The sequence below is a fragment of the Notamacropus eugenii genome, chromosome 5, assembly GCF_028372415.1.
Source record: "Notamacropus eugenii isolate mMacEug1 chromosome 5, mMacEug1.pri_v2, whole genome shotgun sequence".
Classification (NCBI taxonomy): domain Eukaryota; kingdom Metazoa; phylum Chordata; class Mammalia; order Diprotodontia; family Macropodidae; genus Notamacropus; species Notamacropus eugenii.
The window spans coordinates 329,685,409-329,705,017 of record NC_092876.1 but is presented as its reverse complement, the minus strand read 5'-3'; the positions used below and the strand labels follow the sequence as shown (position 1 = coordinate 329,705,017).

Here is a 19,609-nt window from a genome sequence, read left to right as displayed (position 1 = left end):
CCATCATTTCTCCTTATTAGGAAGAGACACTTGTGGAAATGAGAGTTTTAAAGGTAAATAAATGTTGGTCAATGTACCTTAAATCTCCACACACATTCTTCATATTCAAACACTGCTGCAGTCTGGCCACAAGAGGAAAGTGAGGCCCATAGTGGTTAAATGATTTACCCAAGATCCTTTAGTTAGTAAAGTTAAGATTTGAACTGGAAAGGAACCATTGTGCAAAGCTGGGAAGAGTTGTAGAAAGGGAGTCAAAGGACCTTGGATCTAATCTTGGATCTGTCATTTACTGTTTAACTTCTGGCAATTCACAATCTTTTTCTCTTTCTGTTTCCTTATTGTTTAAAATGAAGGGGTTAGTAAATGACCTCTAAGGTCCCTTCCTTCTAATTTTAAATGTAAGATGCTAGCTAGAATCTTCTGCCACAAAGCCAGTGAGTAGATTCCTCTAGACCAACCTGCCACATCTCTAGATGGAAAACTTTTCAGTTGGAAAGAATCTCCTTTAAAACACACACACACACACACACACACACACACACACACACACACACACACACACACACACACACACACACACACACACACACACCCTGACAGGATGGGACCTTCAGGCTGTTATCAGATAACCTTGCTTAGAACAGTTGACAGCCAGCTGAGAAGTATAAAACAGTAGTTGGATGAAAATAATCTAAGTAAGGGTGAGGGAGTGACACCAATAGAACTGTGTTTCTCTCTGAGGGGGCCTAAATTATCCAGCAAGAAGTAAAATCTATGGAATCCTCTCATGTTCTGCTGTGTACATTATAATGTTTATTTTTTCTTTTCCTATTTTGTATTTGAGTAAATTTTAAACTTTTAAAAAAAGAAGTACAATCAAAGAATGTTTTATTTATTGGACAAATAAAAAATAAGGACAATTGGTTCTCCTAGGATGCTGGTGCATCAAAACAATGGTTTAAAAAATGGGAGTTAAAAAATGATCATAGGTATAATTTGCCATCTTTTATGTACTAACAATTCTGAATTTTTTTTGTTCAGTCAGCACACCATTAGTTTGAGAAGAGACTCAATCAAGTCAAGGTCTAGGGGACTACTTTTATTCCTATCTACCACAGTTAATTCTGGATCAAATAAAAAAGAACAGTATCAGTCATTTAGTAGCTTGGTTTTTTGTAGAGATTTAGAGACAAATTTAATTAAGGATCTATGTTTCTGAAATAAATCAAATGATGAGGATTTTTCCATTCAGATCAGACAGAGTGGAAGAGGAACTTAGAAGTCATTGAGTCCAATTCTTTCATTTCACAATTGAGGAAACTGAGGTCCATTCCTCTAGGGTCATTCCTCTAGTAAGTGTTAATTTATTGCCTGGGAAAGACTTTTTTTTAAATGAGGAACTTTTATTATCAGAGAAGCTTACTGTAAAAATTTTTGATATTGTTTTTATCTATGGTATTACTTAATAAAATGCAATTTCCCCAATTATCTCTTTTGAGTCTATTTTTCCTTTTGCTTTCTCTGAGATCATGATTGCTCTCCCTGTCTTTTGTACTTCACCTGAAGCATAACAGATTCTGCTTCAGTCCCTTATTTTAACTCTGGGAATGTGACTTTCTATGGCAAATGTGTATTTTGTAAACAATATATTGTTGGATTTTGGTTTCTAATCCATTGTGCTATCTGCTTCCATTTTATTAGTGAATTCCATTCATATTCACAGGTATGATTATTAACTGTGTGCTTCACTTTATCCTATTTTCAATGGTTTATCCTATTCTCCCTCTTTTTTACCCTGCTCTTGCTCAAAAGTCTGTTGCTTCTGATCACTGCCTCCCTTAATCTGCCTCTTTTTTATCACCCCTTTCTTTCATTCCTTTGCCCTTCTACTTTCTTGTTGGGTAAGACAGATCTCTCTCTCTCTCTCTCTCTCTCTCTCTCTCTCTCTCTCTCTCTCTCTCTCTCTCTCTCTCTCTCTCTCTCTCTCTCTCTGTCTTTCTGCCTGTCTATCTACCAATCTACTTTTCTCTTTGAATCCATTCTGATGACAGTGAAGTTCATGCTTCCCATTTTTATTTTATATAAGATAATATAATTCTTCTTCTCTCTTCCCCCTTTTCCTAATGCATCCCTCCTTCTCACCCCTTCATTTTTTGAAGATCATTTCAACATAATCAACTCACACCTGTGAGACTGTAGGCTTCTTCTTATTGCCCTAATAAAATTGTGAAGAGTTAATATATCTATCATCTTCCCATATAGGAATGGAAACAGCTTAACCTTATTGAGTCCCTTGTGATTTTTCTATGTTTACCTTTTTATGCTTCTCTTGGGTTCTGTATTTGAATATCAAATTTCCTATTTACCTCTAGTCTTTTCATCAAGAATGCTTGAAATCCATTTTCTCTCTGAAGGATTATGCTCAGTTTTGCTGGGTAAGTTATTCTTTGTTGTGATTCTAGCTCCTTTATCTTCCAGAATACCATATGACTAGCCTTCTGCTCTTTTAATGTGGAAACAGCTAAATTTTATGTGGTATGACTATAGCTCAGTGGTATTTGAATTGTTTCTCTCTGGCTGCTTGTAATATTTTCTCCTTGACCTAGGATCCCTGGAATTTGACTGTAATATTCCTGGGAGTTTCCTTTTGAAATCTCTTTTAGGAAGTGATTAATGACCAGTGATCAGTTTCAATTTGTCTGGTTCTGCTATATTAGGGAAATTTTCCTTTATAATTTCTTGAAATATGATGTTTAGAAAAAAAAATATGATGTTTAGGTTTTTTTGGTCATGGCTCTTAGGTAGCTCGGTAATTCTTAATTTTTTCTCCTCAACTCATTTTCCAAGTCAGTCGCTTTTCTGATGAGATATTTCACATTTTCTTCTATTTTTCCATTCTTTTGACTTTGTTTTATTGTTTCTTAATGTCTCATGGAGTCAGTTTGTACTTGCCTATGTGTAATTTTTAGCAAATTATATTCTTCAGAGAATTTTTGTACCTTTCTTTTTATTTGACCAATTCTGATTTTTAGGGAGTTCTTTTCTTCAGTGAGTTTTGATGCCTCTCTTATTATTTGTCCAATTCTGTTTTTTTTAAGCTATTATTTTCTTCAGTATTTTTGTGCCTTTTAAAAAACTAAACTGTCAATTGTCTTTTCACAGTTTTCTTGCATTACTATTATTTCTTTTCTTAATCTGCCCTCCACCACTCATTTCTTTCTTTAACTCTTCCAGGAATTCTTGTGGGCTTGAGTCTAATCTGCATTTTTTCTTTGAGGTTTTGCTTGCAGTTCTTTTTACATTGTTGCCTTTTTCTAAGTTTTTATCTTTGTCTTCCCTGCTACTATAGAAGTTTTTCATGGTCAAGTTCTTTTTTTGTTGTTGTTTGCTCATTTTTCTACCTCTTTCTTGACTTTGAACTTTATGTAAAAGTTGGACTCTGCTCACGTGGGACTGAGGCACTGTCCCAAACTTTGGCCTTTTTCATACTCCTGTTTTCAGAGTTAATTCAGAGGTTCTGCCAATTCCCATGCTTACAAACTGGTGTGATCTGGGAAAAAGTGTGATCACTGCTCTCTTGATCTGCTCTTGTCTTGTTCCCCTACAACCACAAGTGTTAGAGCTCCTTTTTGGCTCTAGAAATGTGATCAGGTCCTCCAGCTCTTGTCCTCTCTGGAACTGTGACCCAGAAATGCATATGAAAAACAGAGTTGCCAAGCAGGTCCCAGTCTTTCTCCCAGTATCAACTCAGAGTCCCCAATAATCTTTCTTTAACCATTTGTCCAACCCCCTTACTGTCTCTGAACTGATAGCTCTGGAAGCTGCTGCTTTAGCTGTCACAGCTGTCTCTGAGACCTACTGCTGGTGTTGCCTCAACCCAATGTCACAGACCGCATCTGTCAAACTCTTAGCCCCAGGCTGGAAAAATGTCTCACCCTTACCTTTTGTTGCCTCTTCTGCTCCAGAATTAGATTTGAGGTATTATTTTAAAGTTTTTTGGAGGGAAATCTTGGAAGAATTGGGCTGGGTTGCTGCCTCTACTCCACCAACTTGGCTCCACCTACAATTGTCATAAAACCATTCCTAATCCAATTCTTCCTGATTCTAAGTCCTATACTCTAGCCAGCACAAAGAAAATTAAGGAAGCATATGATCATGAAAAAATTACACCAGGAGAAAAAGGAACACTATGTGGATAATACTTTGGCTCTATTACATGAAATAAACTTACATCCCACTAAGGTGTGTTGGAGTTTTTCTACTTAAAATGTTTAGTCACTTAAAACAGCCTGCTTTGCTATTCCTCCTCAGTTCCTCCTTGCAGAAGTTGATGTTCATGATACACCTACAGGAAACCCTGGCATGCCCATTCCTTACCCCTACCAAAGTACACTTTGCCACTTTACACTTTACTGATAAAAAAAATGGAAAGAATACAGCTTTTTGACTGGCTCTGAATTTGGAAATTCACAGAAACATGTTAATATCTTACACTTATATAGTCCAGTTTCAAAGAGAATATATCATAACAACTCTATGAGTTAGTTACTACAGGCATTGTACCTATTTTTTAAATCAAAGGATCATAGATTTAGCATTAGAATGAAACTTCAAGGTCACTTAGATAGGAAACTTAGGGACAAAGAGGTTAAATGACTTGGTCACCAGTGGAGCAACTCTTATCAGAGGTAGGAATCAAATCCAAGTCTCTTGACACTAAGGTCAGTGACTTTTTTCATTATGCCATCTAGAGCAGTTAAGGTAACACCAGGTAATTCTTTGCCTTGTCAAAGAGCAGACCCTAAGTGAATAAAATCAAAAATCCTCTGACCATTGTAATTATATTTGGTTTAATGACTGACATTCCTGTGGAGCTGGGTGATTTCCAAAGAGTGTCTTGACATTCCCCCCACACCCACACCCTCCATATGTGTCAGTGACCCAGTGAGGATTGCATGACAAATCATTGTGGAAGACTAGCTGAGTCTAATGTTGGTCTTCTCCCCTTGTTCTATCAAACCATTGCACTACTGAACCATCACAGGATTCCTGCTTTCCAAAAACACTATCAGTTACAGTTAAGGCAATTTAAAGTATTGGAAAGTATCTTTACTTTTATCCATACAGTGGGTTGAACAGATGTGTCATTCAACCAAGACAAAGCCCTAGATCCAACTATCCTTTCGCATTCAACTGTAAACAATACTGAACTGACACAGAGGATTCTCCAAATTTGTCTTGGGATGGACTTTTTTTTTTTTTTAAACAGGAGCCATGTCTCTGTTGTGCTATCTTGGCTGCATATGATACTTTTAAATTATATTAGAATATGAGAGAATAAAGGGAATGTTGAAATTGAAAAAGTAAAGAAAAAATCTTCAAGTGGACCAAGAAAAGAGTTGGAGATGAGGAGGATTGGGGTGGCTGTGGAAGTGGGGCATCGCCTAGAAAGAAAGAAATCTTTTTAATATGTTTATATTTGAGAGGCATGTATAAAGTGCTGAACAAAAAAAGGGAATATCTGGGTTCAGATCCTACTTCAGTCACTTCTGTGTGACCCAGAGCAAATCATTTAACTTCTCTTGGCCTGAGTTCCTCTTCTGTAAAATGAGGGAAATCAACAAGATGGGCTTAAAGCTCCTCAGCAGCTCTCAATCTATGATTCTGTGATCTGAGGGTGTTTTCTCTGTGAACAACTATAAAGGAGGAAATGCAAAAAAAAAAAAAAAATGTCAGCAAGATATGCATTTTTCCCCTACTTAGAAAGGGAGATCCAGGATTATTTGATTAAAAAGTTATGACTATTAATAGCATTCCTAATTTTGCCACAGACCAGTAACAGAAACCAATCAATGCTGGTACTTTTGATAATGTTATTAATTTTTGGTAATGACTACGATGGTGATAATTATGTTAGAGGAAGGAGTCTGAGGCTAGCATTTTCTAGAGCAAGTAGACTTCTGGGGCCCCCACTTCCATACATTTACAGATTTCTAACTCTAGGGAGATTTGTTTAAACTTAAGTTTTAGTAAGGGCACAGAGGAGGATCCCAGAACTGAGAAAGGACAGAAGTCAAAGAACCTCTAACTTCTCCAGTCACCATAGCATCCAGGACACTAATCTTAGTTTCCTGGAACTTGCTGGATGTCTCTTCCTCCTCACTCCCACTCCCAAACACTCGTCCTTGGGGTCCCCTTCTCCCTCACCCTCTTCCTGTAAATTTACCAGGTCTCTTTCCGGTTTCCTGAGGCTCAAACTCGAAAATAGGAGAAATGAGTCTCTCTTCCTGCCTCCCGAAGTTGATTTTTTTTTTTCAAATCCCAGAGAAAGGATCGAGTCTCTCTCCGGTATCTCCTTTGCCCAAAGGGCAAAAGATATACAACCAGTAACACTGCCCGAATGGCTTCAAGCGGTCTTTCTCTGGCCTAAGGTCATAAATGTGTTTTGCTATCCTTGAGGAGTCTTTTCCAATCATTTAAAGATTTTGGTTTAGGACTCCAAAAAGTGGAGTCATGAGGTCAGATCCAGGGGTTTATAATACTCTTTCTTTAAGGTCTCCTCTTTCCACTGGTAGACGTGACTCATCTTGGATGCTCGGATTTCGCTTGCTCAGTTGAGATCCCAGAGAGATTGCTTTTTTCCGGGATCTCAAATGAGAAAGACATGTCAGGAGGGCGGGAATTCAGCCATCGGCCGTCGGAGAAAACATCTCTATGCCAAGTATAGCGAAAGCTCTGGCTGCTAGGAAAACAAAGCTCTTGGGATCCCCTTCACCCTCACCCACACCCACACAGCTTGTAGGGGTGAAGAGGAGGAGGTCAGAAATGGGTTGAAAATCACTGGGTGATTGTTTATTGGCTCCTAAGTCTGTATTCTAGATTTCGATCTTGCTCTGAGCAGGCACCACAAGTTTTTGAAAATTATTTTGGAAATGAGTTTATTTTAATTTTCATACACTTGGGTAGATTGGAAAGCTTGTTTCGGGACAGGAGATTGCGGGGATTTTTTGAACAAGTAAACCTGGAGCAACCAAGGGAAGGAAGAAAAGAGGGAGGAGTAGAGAAGGGACTCTAGAAAAGAGTGGGGAGAAAGAAAATAAGTCCAGTTATTAGAAAGGTCTTATGGTGGGAGTAAGATTTTCAGGGTTCAACAGCAAGCATAATGCTGACAATGACCGTGCAGATAATCATCTTTGCTAAGGATCAAAACTTTCAGATCCAAGAACACATATGGTTCTCACAATATTACTGTCCCCATTTCATATGTGAAATGTCCGGTGAAGACTAGTCGACTTTGCCCAAGGCCACCCCGCTAGTAAACAGCAGAACCCAGGCTAGAATCCAGTTTTAGGGCTATTTGGTGACCCAGTACTAATTTGGTTTGGATCAAGTAGGGCAAAGTGGAGTTTGGTCCTGAGCAAAGTCCTGGTGAGATGGGACAAGTTGCACTGATCTTTGGAGTAAAAGATCAAGTACTCCAGGAAAATTTCCCCTCTGTGCCCCCCAGACACCTTGAAGAATTGAGCTCACAGTATTTTATGTTTTCGGAGTGTTGGCCAGCATGGTGTTTTCCAATTGCTAGCATAAATGTACGAAAGGGACCTGTTCTCCAAACTTACTGGGGCTGAAGAGACATTCCCTACCCCTTCTCCGTAATTTTGTTAATACCAGAAAACTGCATCGGGGAAGCAGGAGCGTAAGTGGAAAAGTTGAGTGTGTTATGGGGTTGGAAGGGGAGGGCGGGGGGAGGGAGGAGAGCGCTAGCTTGGAGATGGGAATACTCAAGAGAGGAGTGAAAGTGGTGTTGTTGATGGTGTTCTCTTCCTAGCACCTTTGCGCTGGCTAATCCGAAAGGCAACCAAGAAAGTTGCAGCAGACGCCTCCTCGCCCATGCTTTACCTCACTTTCCCCAACAAACCTTCCATCAAGATTTTCTCTCTCCCTCTCCCTCTTACTCCCACCCAGAAGGAAAAGCTGCTGGGGGAAGCGACTCCGCTCAGAAACCAAAAGATAACCATTATAAGTAGGGACTGGGCGGCGGGATGCTATCAGCCTTGCATCTGGTGTAAATCAATCCTACCAGTCATAACCGACCCCCCTACCCCCCAGCATTATCCTCCTCTCACGACCTTCTGAGCTCCCTTGCACAACCCCTGGTTGAGATATTAAAAGTAATCGCAAGAGAGTAGCTGAGGTGGACCTAACCCAAACAGAATGACTGTGACATCACCCTACGCTGGCTAGGGGTAAGTGCCACTGCGGAAGGGGGGAACAGAGGAGTGCACTGGAAAGTGTGGGAATCATTGATTCCTCGTAGGATCTGTGGGAAAAGGTTGCGTCTCCATCTCCCTGACCAGACTTCTGCTGTACTATCTGCCTGGGGAGGATGGAGGCCACCGGGGACCCAAGGGGTAGAGTTAAAAGGTAACTTAAAAGTTCACTCCTCCGAAGGGTTGGTAAAAGCATCAAAGAGAGGAATAAAAATAAGATACACAAGGAGGGTACCTTCGTCTCCAAAATGCTAAAAAAAAATCAGTGCATACTGTAATCTAAAACTGGGGCGTGGGGGGAGGGGGAAGAAGTGTGGGTCGGAATGCACTGTGCGCGCTAACTAGGCAGGTTTTGTAGCCTTGGTCCTCTTCAATGCGCCGCTCAGTTTCCTATTATATAACGGATTGTAAATGTTTAGAGGCACAGTGCTCCGGTTCACGCCCTGTGTGAAGTCATCTAGAGTAGCGGTTTGTTGTTTTGTTTTGTTTTTTCAATATTGGGGACTTATCTATTTCTTCCCCCTATTTGCGGGATCACTGCCCCTTATTAAAGCTTGCCGGTCACACCTAGCTCACCGACCATATCTGTGTATACTAGATAATCTGTTCGCATCCCTCCAAATACGTGAGTACAAGGTAGGTAGCAGGTGGTGCCTGAAGCACTTTGAAAGCTATACAGGTGAATGGACCTTAAATCATTTCTCCCTTCCCCTTTCACCCTGATGCCAAATGAAACTAACTTATTGCACAGAAACGCAAAGGATGGGGAAGGGAAGCTAAGGCATCTGGGGAAATATTGTGAGCGAAAAGGAATACAAAGGCTGTACATCTGCTCTCTAGGCGTATATGTATATGCATAGCTGAAAATGCAAAGGTGTGGGCATGTAGAGAATCGAGAACAGAAAATGCCCTTCTCTGAATTAGTAAGACTGGGAAATAAATAGACCTTACCTAATAGAGCCCAAAATGGGCACCTTATCTCCTCTACACAGTCTTTAAGGCTTCCCTATTCACGTCTGAGATTTCATATTTTGCTACAACGCACATCAAACTCACAGAAATCCCTCTTTCCAACCGCATAGCTGCCTTTCCTCATATTCCGAGGGACTGACCATTCCTTACTAATTCAAAGTCGGGACGAATTCAGAATACGGGTTTTCTGGTGGCAAAGGAGAAATGAGAAGTTTTGCTCTAGAAGTTGTTGCCCTAAATGCGTGGGGTTTTTTATGTGAAAAGAAAACCCCTCAACAAGGAAAGCATTCCAAGGTATGCGAAGTGAAAGGACCAATCTCTTTTTGAGCAGCCTGATACAAAAAGCCAGTAAACCCTTAACCAACTGAGGTCCCACCGGACCCAAGACAATTGTTTCCATTTAATAAATATTTTCCCCAAGGGCATTTCACATTAGGCAGGCAATTATTCAAAGGAAACAGGCGGGCAGGTTGATTCTTCGAGGTTATTTAGTGCTCTTTACCCAGAGAATTACCATCTATTGGAAAAAAATAATAATAATAACAGTCACCCTTTGGTTCAAAGACGTCTGACAGTAGGAGCGCAACCTTATGAAGAACTGTGTGGCATAAAAGCCAAGTACAAAGTACTATTGCTCAGAAAAGATTATGAAGGTAAAAGGCTCTCCGTCGCTGGCTTAAACCCCATCAAATTAATCAAAAGGCAGTGTTGGGTTTCATTATTCTGTTCCAGTTTAGAAGGGGTGCAGAGGGGAAACTAGATTTTTTTTTTAAACTCAAGCTGGAGAAAACTGGTTTTGGAAAGGCAAGCCTTCCTCTCTCCGTTAATAACAGATTGTTTTCATCTTTAGCAAATCGTCATAGCTCCGGGGCTTGCTTTTTTTTTTTTTAATTTTTCACACTGATTTACGGTTTTTGATGACCCACCAGGTGCATCTGTGTGGAAACGAAGTGTCGGGTGCTCCAGCTCAGTGACGTGTACCACCATTACCACTTTTTCACCTGCTAGGTTGTTACTGGTCTCGTGGGGGGGGGGGGGGGAGGGGGAGCACCAGGAGAGAGAGGGGAGAATAGAGAGGGACTGGGTCTGGGGGAGGTGATTAAGGGACAGGGGGTGGGAGAAAGGTTCAGTGAATGCTACAAAAAGTTGATTTCAAATCTTACCCCCCATTTTTACTTTGAAGGGATCTTTGACAATTGGGGGTGGGTGGGTGGAATGCTGTCTTAGCTTGAAATGCTACCCTATTTATAAACAAACACTAACATTCTGCCGCTGCTCCCCCTCGAGTCCCGCCCTCTGACTCTTTGTATTTTAAGTCCTATTTATTCCCTACACCCAGGAAATAAAGACAGGAGGCGTGAAGGGTTTTATTTGCTGCTAATAGCCCAATAGTGCAATGTCTAACACAAGTCTTCCCTTTAATCCTCTATACTTAACTCTCTCTCTCTCTCTCTCTCTCTCTCTCTCTCTCTCTCTCTCTCTCTCTCTCTCTCTCTCTCTCTCTCTCTCTGTCTCCTGCCTTCTATCCTCATTTCCCTCCCTCCCTCTGCCTCTCTTTCCTTTTATTTTCTTTCTTTTAAGGTATTCTCTCTCTGCCTCTCTCATGCTGATTGGGCGTTCAGGTTAGGGAGTCAACGCCCCATGATTATGTCAGATTGCGTGCAGTCCCAAGCAACCTCGCCTTTGAACTTCACCGCTTTTGGCTCATATTCATCAGACTTCCCTCATTCTCAGCCAGGTGCTTTGCAAGGCTAGACATCTCCAGGAAAAGAAAGGAGGAAAAAAAAAAGAAAAAGAAAAGAGAGAGAAGAGAAGGGGAGCTTCCTCAGACTCACATATACAAATACTTGAAAGCTTAATCACTGAGACCTCAAATACTTTTGGATTTTTTTTTGGCTCCCCCCACCCCTCTCTTCACTCTCTGTTTACATTCTCCTCCCTCTTCTACCCCAACCCGATCCCCATCCCTACCCCCCCAGAGAAGGACACTTCTGAAAGGACCGGATTTGCTGAAGAACTGGTATGATTAGCTGAGCATTTTGGGGAGCATTTTGGGGGGCTTCTTTTGACCCCCCTCCCTCCACTCAAGAAAGCAAGAAGGAGATAGGAAAGAGGAGAGAGAGGAAGTGGGAGAGAGGAGAGAAAGACTGAGAGACTCGGTCTCTGATCACTGAAGAAACTCCTATTCCCCCTTTCCCCCAGCCTACGGGACCATGTCCAAGCCCACCGACCATATCAAGAGACCCATGAATGCTTTCATGGTATGGTCCCGGGGCCAAAGAAGAAAGATGGCCCAGGAGAACCCCAAGATGCACAACTCGGAGATCAGCAAACGTCTAGGGGCTGAGTGGAAACTGCTCTCCGAAGCGGAGAAGCGCCCCTACATCGATGAAGCCAAGAGGCTTCGCGCCCAGCACATGAAGGAACATCCAGACTACAAGTATCGGCCGCGACGTAAGCCCAAGAACCTGCTCAAGAAGGACAGGTACGTCTTCCCTTTACCTTACCTCGGAGAAACTGATCCCCTCAAGGCAGCCGGCCTGCCCGTGGGGACCACGGACAGTCTCCTCGGCTCTCCCGAGAAAGCCAGGGCGTTCCTGCCCCCCACCTCGGCACCTTACTCCCTCCTGGACCCCAGTCAGTTTAGTTCCAGCGCCATCCAGAAGATGACTGAGGTCCCTCACACCTTGGCGACCAGCACGCTGCCCTACGCGTCCACCTTGGGCTACCAAAATGGGGCTTTCGGCAGTCTCAGCTGCCCCAGCCAGCACACCCATACCCACCCGTCCCCTACCAACCCGGGCTATGTGGTGCCCTGTAACTGTACTGCCTGGTCGGCGTCCAGTTTGCAGCCCCCTGTTGCCTACATCCTCTTCCCCGGCATGACCAAGACTGGAATAGACCCTTATTCTTCAGCCCACGCGACGGCCATGTAACCCCTTTGATCCCCACCCTGCTCCCATCTTCGCCCCCCTCCCCGGACCTATCCCTGCCGAAAGCAGTCGGACCATTTTGGGGTGTGGGGGCAGGGCTGGGTGGCTGGGGGTTGCATGTATTATTATCTGCCCTGTGCTCCCTTGCCCTTCCAGCCCACCTGAGCCACTGACGCCCGCTCCACCCTGTTCCAAGGGCGAGGACTTCTCTGTAACCACAGAAATTTGGCGGATCCCAACCCCTGCTGGCCCCCCTTACAACTTTTCCTTTCTTCGCCTGAGGGTGAAAGAAGGAAGGGGGAAGGGGGGGAGGGAGTCCTTCAAGGATTCAAGGCTCAGACAGGTGCCAGAAACTTGAAAGTGTTTTGAGAACTACGAAACCCCCCACCCCCCTAAACAAACAAAAACAGACCTTTGACTGGACCCCCTTTGGACAAAAGAGTAGGCAGTTTCGCTTTTATTTATGTTCTCTTCTATATTCTCGGATGTGCTTTGGACTTTAATCTTGCAGGCCCTGGTATTATATATAGAGAAATATACATATATTTTTTCTTTTGCACACTGAAGACAGAATTAGCTGTGTCATATCTGTGTTTGCCATCAGACAGGACTAGGCGTCATTTGCTTTCCATGTCAGAATTTTAAACGGCTTAAAAGTTTAAAACTACACAAGAGGGAAATATTTCTATTTCAAATCATGATATGATAGTGTTTGCTTCTTTAAATGAAAATTAAAAGAACCCACATAGTCTTTAAATTTGTGTGAACCAGTGCAGCTAGACCTAAGTTTACTTTAGACAGAACGTTGGGTTATGAAGTCAGGATGTAGAATCATAAAGATTTTTTTAAAGCAAAAAAAAAAATCCGAAGTGGTCATTGAAACATGATTTTGACGATGTCTTGGAAAAGAAAATGTACCCGGAAGGATTTTACCTCGTTTCTCTGTTCATTTGTTGAACAAAGACGTTTTGAATAAAGACAATCTGTCCTCAAAAAGTAACCTGTGGTGTTCATACAGTCTGAGACCCTCTCTGCCCCCCTCCCAGTCATCAATTCTAAAATTCAGAGACTAAGTAGATTTAGACTGAGGGATGCTCAGAGCCATGATAGTATCTTAGAGCTATCTCTCTGTATGTATTTGTCTGTATATGGAAACTGTATTCCTATGTCAATATACTCAGTGGAAAGAAAAGTAACAGGTACCAAACACTGTTGGGTTTTTCTTTCTTTCTTTTCTAATAGAGACTCCCTCCACATCTGAAATTGTTTTTTTTTTTTTCCTCTCATGGTCAGGGTAGAGAAAGATCTCTGCCCTTTCCTGTCTGCATCTGGGGATTCTCTAAAGGCTGTTCTAAATCTTTGATCAAGGGGTCTGTGTAAAAAAAAACAAAAACAAAAAACAAATCAAAGCCCAAAATTGGTCACCGCAATAAATCCCTGGCAAAAGTAGAAAAATAAATTGTTATTGGGGCAGGGGGGAATAGTCCTAACATCTTTTCAATGGCAGTTAAGATTTAAGTTTAATGTTCATGGCAAAAGAAAAGGATTAAAGAACTTTCTCTATTATTTGGAAATTCCATCATGGCTCTTCTTCCTAAGACTTTTCACTTGATGAGCACTTGAGTAAAAAGTCTGGTGAACCATACCAAAGATCCAATGCTTTCTTTAAAGAATCATGTGGCATGCCCTTTAGGGAGACAAGTAGCCCCAAGAAGTTATGTCTCAGGTCCAAGCCTGAGTGGAGAAAGGAAACATGGGAAGGAAGGTAGGAAGGAGGGAAGGAAAAAAGAAAGGAAGGGAGGAGAAGGAAAGGATGGAGGGAGGAAAGGAGGGATGGAGGGAGAAGAGAGAGAGGGAGAAAGAGAGGGGGGGAAGGAGGGAGATTGAAGCAGTTTCTGAGAAAATGCTTCTTCTTCTTTTTTTTTTTTTGGTTTTTGTTTTTGTTTTTCCTTGAGTCCTTACTCCAATGTGACTGTTTTCTGACAGAATTTGAAGGAAAGGAGGGTGGTTTCACACACCTACTATCCTATCTATTTAAACAGGAGTTTGAAACTCCTCTTGCTCTCCACTCAGCCACCAAGATTTTTCCATCATCCTTTGCTGAGGCAACATTATCACTCCTTTCCCCCTTCTCCCCCATAGGGTGTGTAGTTTTGCCTTGCATTTAATCTAGGAAAGCCAAGGGAGAAGGCCGGAAGTGGCTGCATGTGTGTGTGCTGTATGTCCTGGGGGGGATGGGGGGGAAAGAAATGGACTAGTTGTTTAGGTTTGTTTTCTTTGTGTTGCTGTTGTTATTGTTACGTGTGTTTCCATGGGGTTCGGTACCTGGAGGTGGATTGAGGAGGGAGAAATTATAAACAGAATTTGAAGCCGAAACTAGTGGATTAGCATATTGTCCTAAAAACAATTAGCAATGTTTGAGGTACTATTTGAAGCCTATTCATCGGAACCCCTTTGTTAAAGGGGGATTTTCATTAAAAAAAAAAAAGTTAGCAGTTGTCCATCTGGCTGGGCTGAATAGCAGAGTGATCCGTGTTGGATATGCTTTTCTCATTAAGTGCTCTTTTGAGACCAATGTTAGGATTAAATGGTATAACACAATTAACATACACGGGGACTGAATAGGAGGGGAAGCGTATAAATAATAGATAGATAAATAAAAGAGAGATCAGCCTAGGGTAAACAAAGGGCCGAGTAAGGGGGGGAGGTATGAAAGGAGATGGTAGAATGGCTGAACCACGCTTATTTAGCATCACAAAAACCCTCTTACAAATCAAGACAATTAGAGACTGGCTTGACTGGGGCTGCAATCAGGAAGGGAGACTTGGGACACTCTGGGAAAGTCTCCTCCTCCTCTAATGTGGAAACAGAGGTAAGCCTGCAATTGGGAACCTTAGGTGAGATAGTGTGGTCTCTGATTTAACCCCAACTGACAGTAGCTGTCAGCCTCTCTGATCTTCTGCATAGCTCAGTGTCCCCTAACATCTCCCTAGATTAGGTTTACAGAGGTCGATCTTCAAAAAGTGCTCGATTGAAAAGCGAGCTCAGGGAAGACCCTACAGGAGAGGAAGACTGGGGTTCAGGAGGGAGTGTGTACAAGCACCCACCGGTACCTACAAGACAGTGGTACACAGGAAGTCAGCCAAGAGAGAATTTAGTACCTGCCCTAAACTGGAAGGAGAGCAGTTTTTCAGGGAAAGATCCCATGAGCCAGTGGTTAGTGTCTGAGCAGGGCCAATAGAGTTGTTGTTTATTGGTGGCTCTAGGAGGAGCAGAGACACTCCAAGGGTCCCCAAACTCTTTTCATTCCACCAGATGCTATGGTCAAAATGGTTCCAAAGTTATGTGTGTGTGTGTGTGTGTGTGTGTGTGTGTGTGTGTGTGTGTGTGTGTGTGTGTGTGTGTGTGTAGGATGAGAATAGGGCTTTTCTTTTCTTTTTTAGTACTGAGACCAATATTCAACAACATTCTGTATGGAGAGTTAAATGCACAGTTTATGACCAAATCGAATTTTCTTGCATCCCCACTCCTTTCTTCTTTTCTTCTTCCTTTCTACAAGGTTTATTTACAGTCTATTCCTTTAACCTATTCTTACTATAGAGTCGTTTACCTTCCTTTACCTTTTAAGGCATTTCAGTCTTTACTTTCCCTGGAAGAGTCACCTGCCCACCCGCCAGTGTGAGGAGCAAGTTACTTAGCACAGATAAATACATTAAATAATCATCATGACATTGAAATGAACCGATTACTGACTTTGATGTCAGAAACAGACAAAAAAGAAATTCCCTCGAGAGGGGGGCAAACGCGGCTCCTTGTCAAACCTGTTTTCTCACAACTGTCTCTTCTTTTCAATAAAATCATTAAACAATGACTGTAAGGATATCCAACACCCCGCCTGCAGTCTGGAATCTGGCGCTTTCAGAGACCTTATCGCAGAAAAGAGTTGCCTTGCACCTACAAGCTTTCTCTCTCACCAAAGAAGCAACTTGTGGGTTGTGGGTTTGCGTGAGCACTTGCGCGTGCCCAGGCGATGTCCACTGAAGTCTCCATCCCTTCTCACCGTGGTGAGATTAAGTAAAAGACTGAGAGGAAAGGGTTCTGGTTTGCCTGACTAAAATTTCAGGTGATTACTCTAGAACCAAAGGTTTTGAGCATCTTTTCTCTCTGTGGTTTGCTCCGTGATAGCACAGATTTCTAGGCAGCCTGACGTTTGACTTAGTGATCATCCAGGGTCCTCTTTCCTCAAGAATTTGCAAAAATAGAAAAGTCGAGAGGTCACATGCTCTTTCTTTTCTTATTAGCAGGAAAAGAGCCCACCTGCTCAGTGCCTCCGAGCTTGGGAAGCGGGGAGGAGGCTGGAGGGGAGCTTCTGCTTGTATTATTCATAGACTCCACAGGAAATTGCAAAGTTGCCGAACTTTGACTCCCTCACCTCCTCTGTTTTGCCCCTCCATTGCCAGTAGCCCAGGGCATTCAGGTTGTCGGTCCTCTCTAACACTGCAGCTCTTTACTCAGAACTGCCTCCTCTTTTGGTATTCCACACTTCGAGGATTTTTCTTGCGTCTAGCCTAGACCCTCATCGAAACTCTCATTAAGTCAGTTTTTTCGATCTCAATTTTCTTAAGGGAGTCGAATAATTCATTTAGAATAATTCACACTAAGGTGTGAGGGACTAGATGTGACTTAACTATAGGATAATTTTCATTTCCCAAGAGATGGCTATTTAACACAAATAAAACAGTAATTGTTGAAATTGTGATGAAGGCCTTATGAAGGCAGGGAGGCCTCCTTTTTCTTCAAATAACACCATTTTGGCTATCTCTCTATTCTGCCTATTCTACAGTCTCTCACTGGGATATGGGTCTCTATTAGTCTTCCTACTTTGATAACTTGTGTGGGAATATCGAAGATGGAATTCACTGGATGTAGGGATTTTTCTTTGGTGGTGCAAACGGTGAAATCCTTCTTTCCCCTTATGCCCACCAGCTAAAGAAATAGAAATAGAATTAGGAAAATGTAGTAAGTCTCTTCTCATAGTTCACTTTTCAACCTTGTCACTCTTGTTCCCTGGGTCAAAGAATTTCTGCTAATTTGAATGTGAATGTCAAAAAAATTGTAAGAATTTAAAACTCCAATCTCACTATTTGCTGAGAGAGAGAGAGACAGAGAGAGAGAGAGAGAGAGAGAGAGAGAGAGAGAGAGAGAGAGAGAGAGAGAGAGAGAGAGAGAGAGAGAGAGAAGGAGGAAGAGAGAGAGATTCTTTGAAAAGAATGCGTGGCATTATCAATTTTATTTAAAAGTAAGTATTTGAATGTTCTCCAAGTTGTAAACAGTTTTTTATACTTTATCTGTTTGTTACGGATTATAAGGTACAGCTCCTCCGAGAGAAATAGACATACATTAAGGGCTTTTTCTGTAGGTGGCATATTGTCATTAGAGACCTTTTGATACTTCCAGTAAGTAGCTATTTTGCTTTTCCGATTAGAGGTTCATCTTTTCCCTGTTCTTAGCTGTTCTTTTGGAAAAATAAGCAAATAAATCATTAACTCCAAGGCAGCTTGTGGTCAGAAGTAGTCTTCTTGTTGTCTCCGAAATATTTTAATGTTTTTTGAAAAGCTAGAAGCATATCCCTAAATCATCGCTTCCTTCCAAAGCGGGAGTGAGTTCTGTTCCACTTTGGAGTTGACATTACCCATATGTGTAGAGACCCAGCCATCTGGTTGGTTAATAGACAAAACTTCAAAGTTCTAGTGTTCCTATAGGGAGGTAAGTGTGTCTGCTGCCAGGCAAGGTAAAAGAATAAATAAGAGGAATATTCCCCGTCCATTTTCTCTTCTCCTCCACTTTCCCTCCCTTTCCAGCCTGAGTAGAGAAAGCAGGTAGCCCAGGGAAAGGTATTTCCAACTCTCTACAGATACCAATCGAGCTTGCCTAAGAGATTTTTCCCAGATCTTTTCCCGATTCCAAAAGGATACAGTCTTCCCTCCTCTGTCACTATCACCATAGCTGTGTTTCCAGGTCTCTTTCCACCCACCCCCACTCTGCGTTCCACGAGCCCTCCTTCTCCTCCCATTTTCCGCTCCAACTCTACTCTTTACTTTCAAGACAACAAAGCCGCGGGACTCTAACCAGGGTAAATTTGAAAGTAAGAAGTGTAAATCAATGCCCGTAGCTGAAGGCAGCAAGAAAATGGAGAAGTTATTTTGCTGTTGTTGATATTGTTTTGTTGTTTAAAAAAAAAATCACTTCTTAAAGCGGAGTGGAATTGACTCCTGTGAACCTTTAGAGGTGGGGTCTGGGTAGCAGCCAGACTAACTTCAATTCAGAAACTTTCACATCCCGGAGATGAGGAAGGCGATCATAGACAAACTTGTCTTCTAACTGGAAATAGCCAGTGGGGGAGGGAGGGTATTATTAAAGATCCAAACTGGGGATTGGGCTGGAAGTGGATGTGGGTGATAAGAAAAGGGTGTGGCGATTGGTTTTATAGACTCCACGTTTGGAAGGGCTAGAGCCACTCGAGAAGGAAAGACTGGAGATGAATCCAATAAAAGGACCGATGAGATGAATGGGAGGGGGAGAGAAGAGAGAGAGAAAGAAAGATAGACAAAGACAGTGGAAGCTGAAAGTTGGGGAGGAAGAGAGGTAAACACAGGGGAGGGGTAAAAGTTCCTGAAAAAAGAAATCAGTCAGATCCTCTAAAAAAAAGGAGTGTGAAAAGGGGCTCCATACTTGGAGCCCCTTTTAGAAGTCTTTGTTGAAATACCTGAAAGTGTGTTCTTTGCCAGCCGGATCGAGAGAGAAATGCTTTAAAACTCTCCTAATCTATCCGTATCCCAACTCTCTCTCCTCCTCCCTCTTGGTTCTTAGTTTTGACTTACCTTCACTCCCCTGCCCCCATTTCTGGCAGAGCTAGGAAACATCAAAGGAGAATTTAAGCTTGTTCAAAAATGATTTTACTAGAGCAAATAACTAAATACTTCGCTATTGCTAAACATGCAACATCTGAATGACTAGACAAGAAGTAACGTGCTAGGTCTCCAGCTATCGCTTTCCAACAACTCTTATATTTGTACTTGGGAGGAAAAAAAAAACAGTTCCTAGAAGTTAAATCCGGGTTGATGTCTACTTGAAAAAGAGAGTTTATTTTTTAAAAAAAAAAAAAAAAGGAAAGAAAAGGGGAGAGAAGGAAAGAAAAAAAGAAGAGGGAGTCAGCCTTTGAGTGTATGAGAAAGGGGAGTTGAGTAGCTGGTAATTATTGAAATATAAGATGAGATTAATTCAAAGGAAGCAAACTATGAAAACAATTGGGACTGGCTGAAAAGCAAGCGCAGATTAGAATTTGTGGTGGTTGCTTGTCCGCTTTTTCCCTCCCCCCCAACCCCACCCCCGGTAGTCGCAGGGCAAGTCAATGGGATTTGCACACTTGAGGTG

The 19,609-nt window shown here is 42.1% G+C and overlaps 1 protein-coding gene across 1 annotated transcript; it reads left to right on the top strand.

The window, feature by feature from the left end:
* The first annotated feature begins 11,455 nt into the window (after positions 1–11,455).
* SOX14 (SRY-box transcription factor 14) lies at positions 11,456–12,178 on the top strand. The gene has a single exon (XM_072617026.1). It carries the CDS (start codon positions 11,456–11,458, stop codon positions 12,176–12,178), a length of 723 nt encoding a protein of 240 aa, XP_072473127.1.
* Positions 12,179–19,609: the final 7,431 nt, after the last annotated feature.

Coding starts and splice junctions, on each gene's coding strand:
- SOX14 (XM_072617026.1), top strand. CDS start 11,456: ATGTCCAAGCCCACCGACCATATCAAGAGACCCATGAATGCTTTCATG.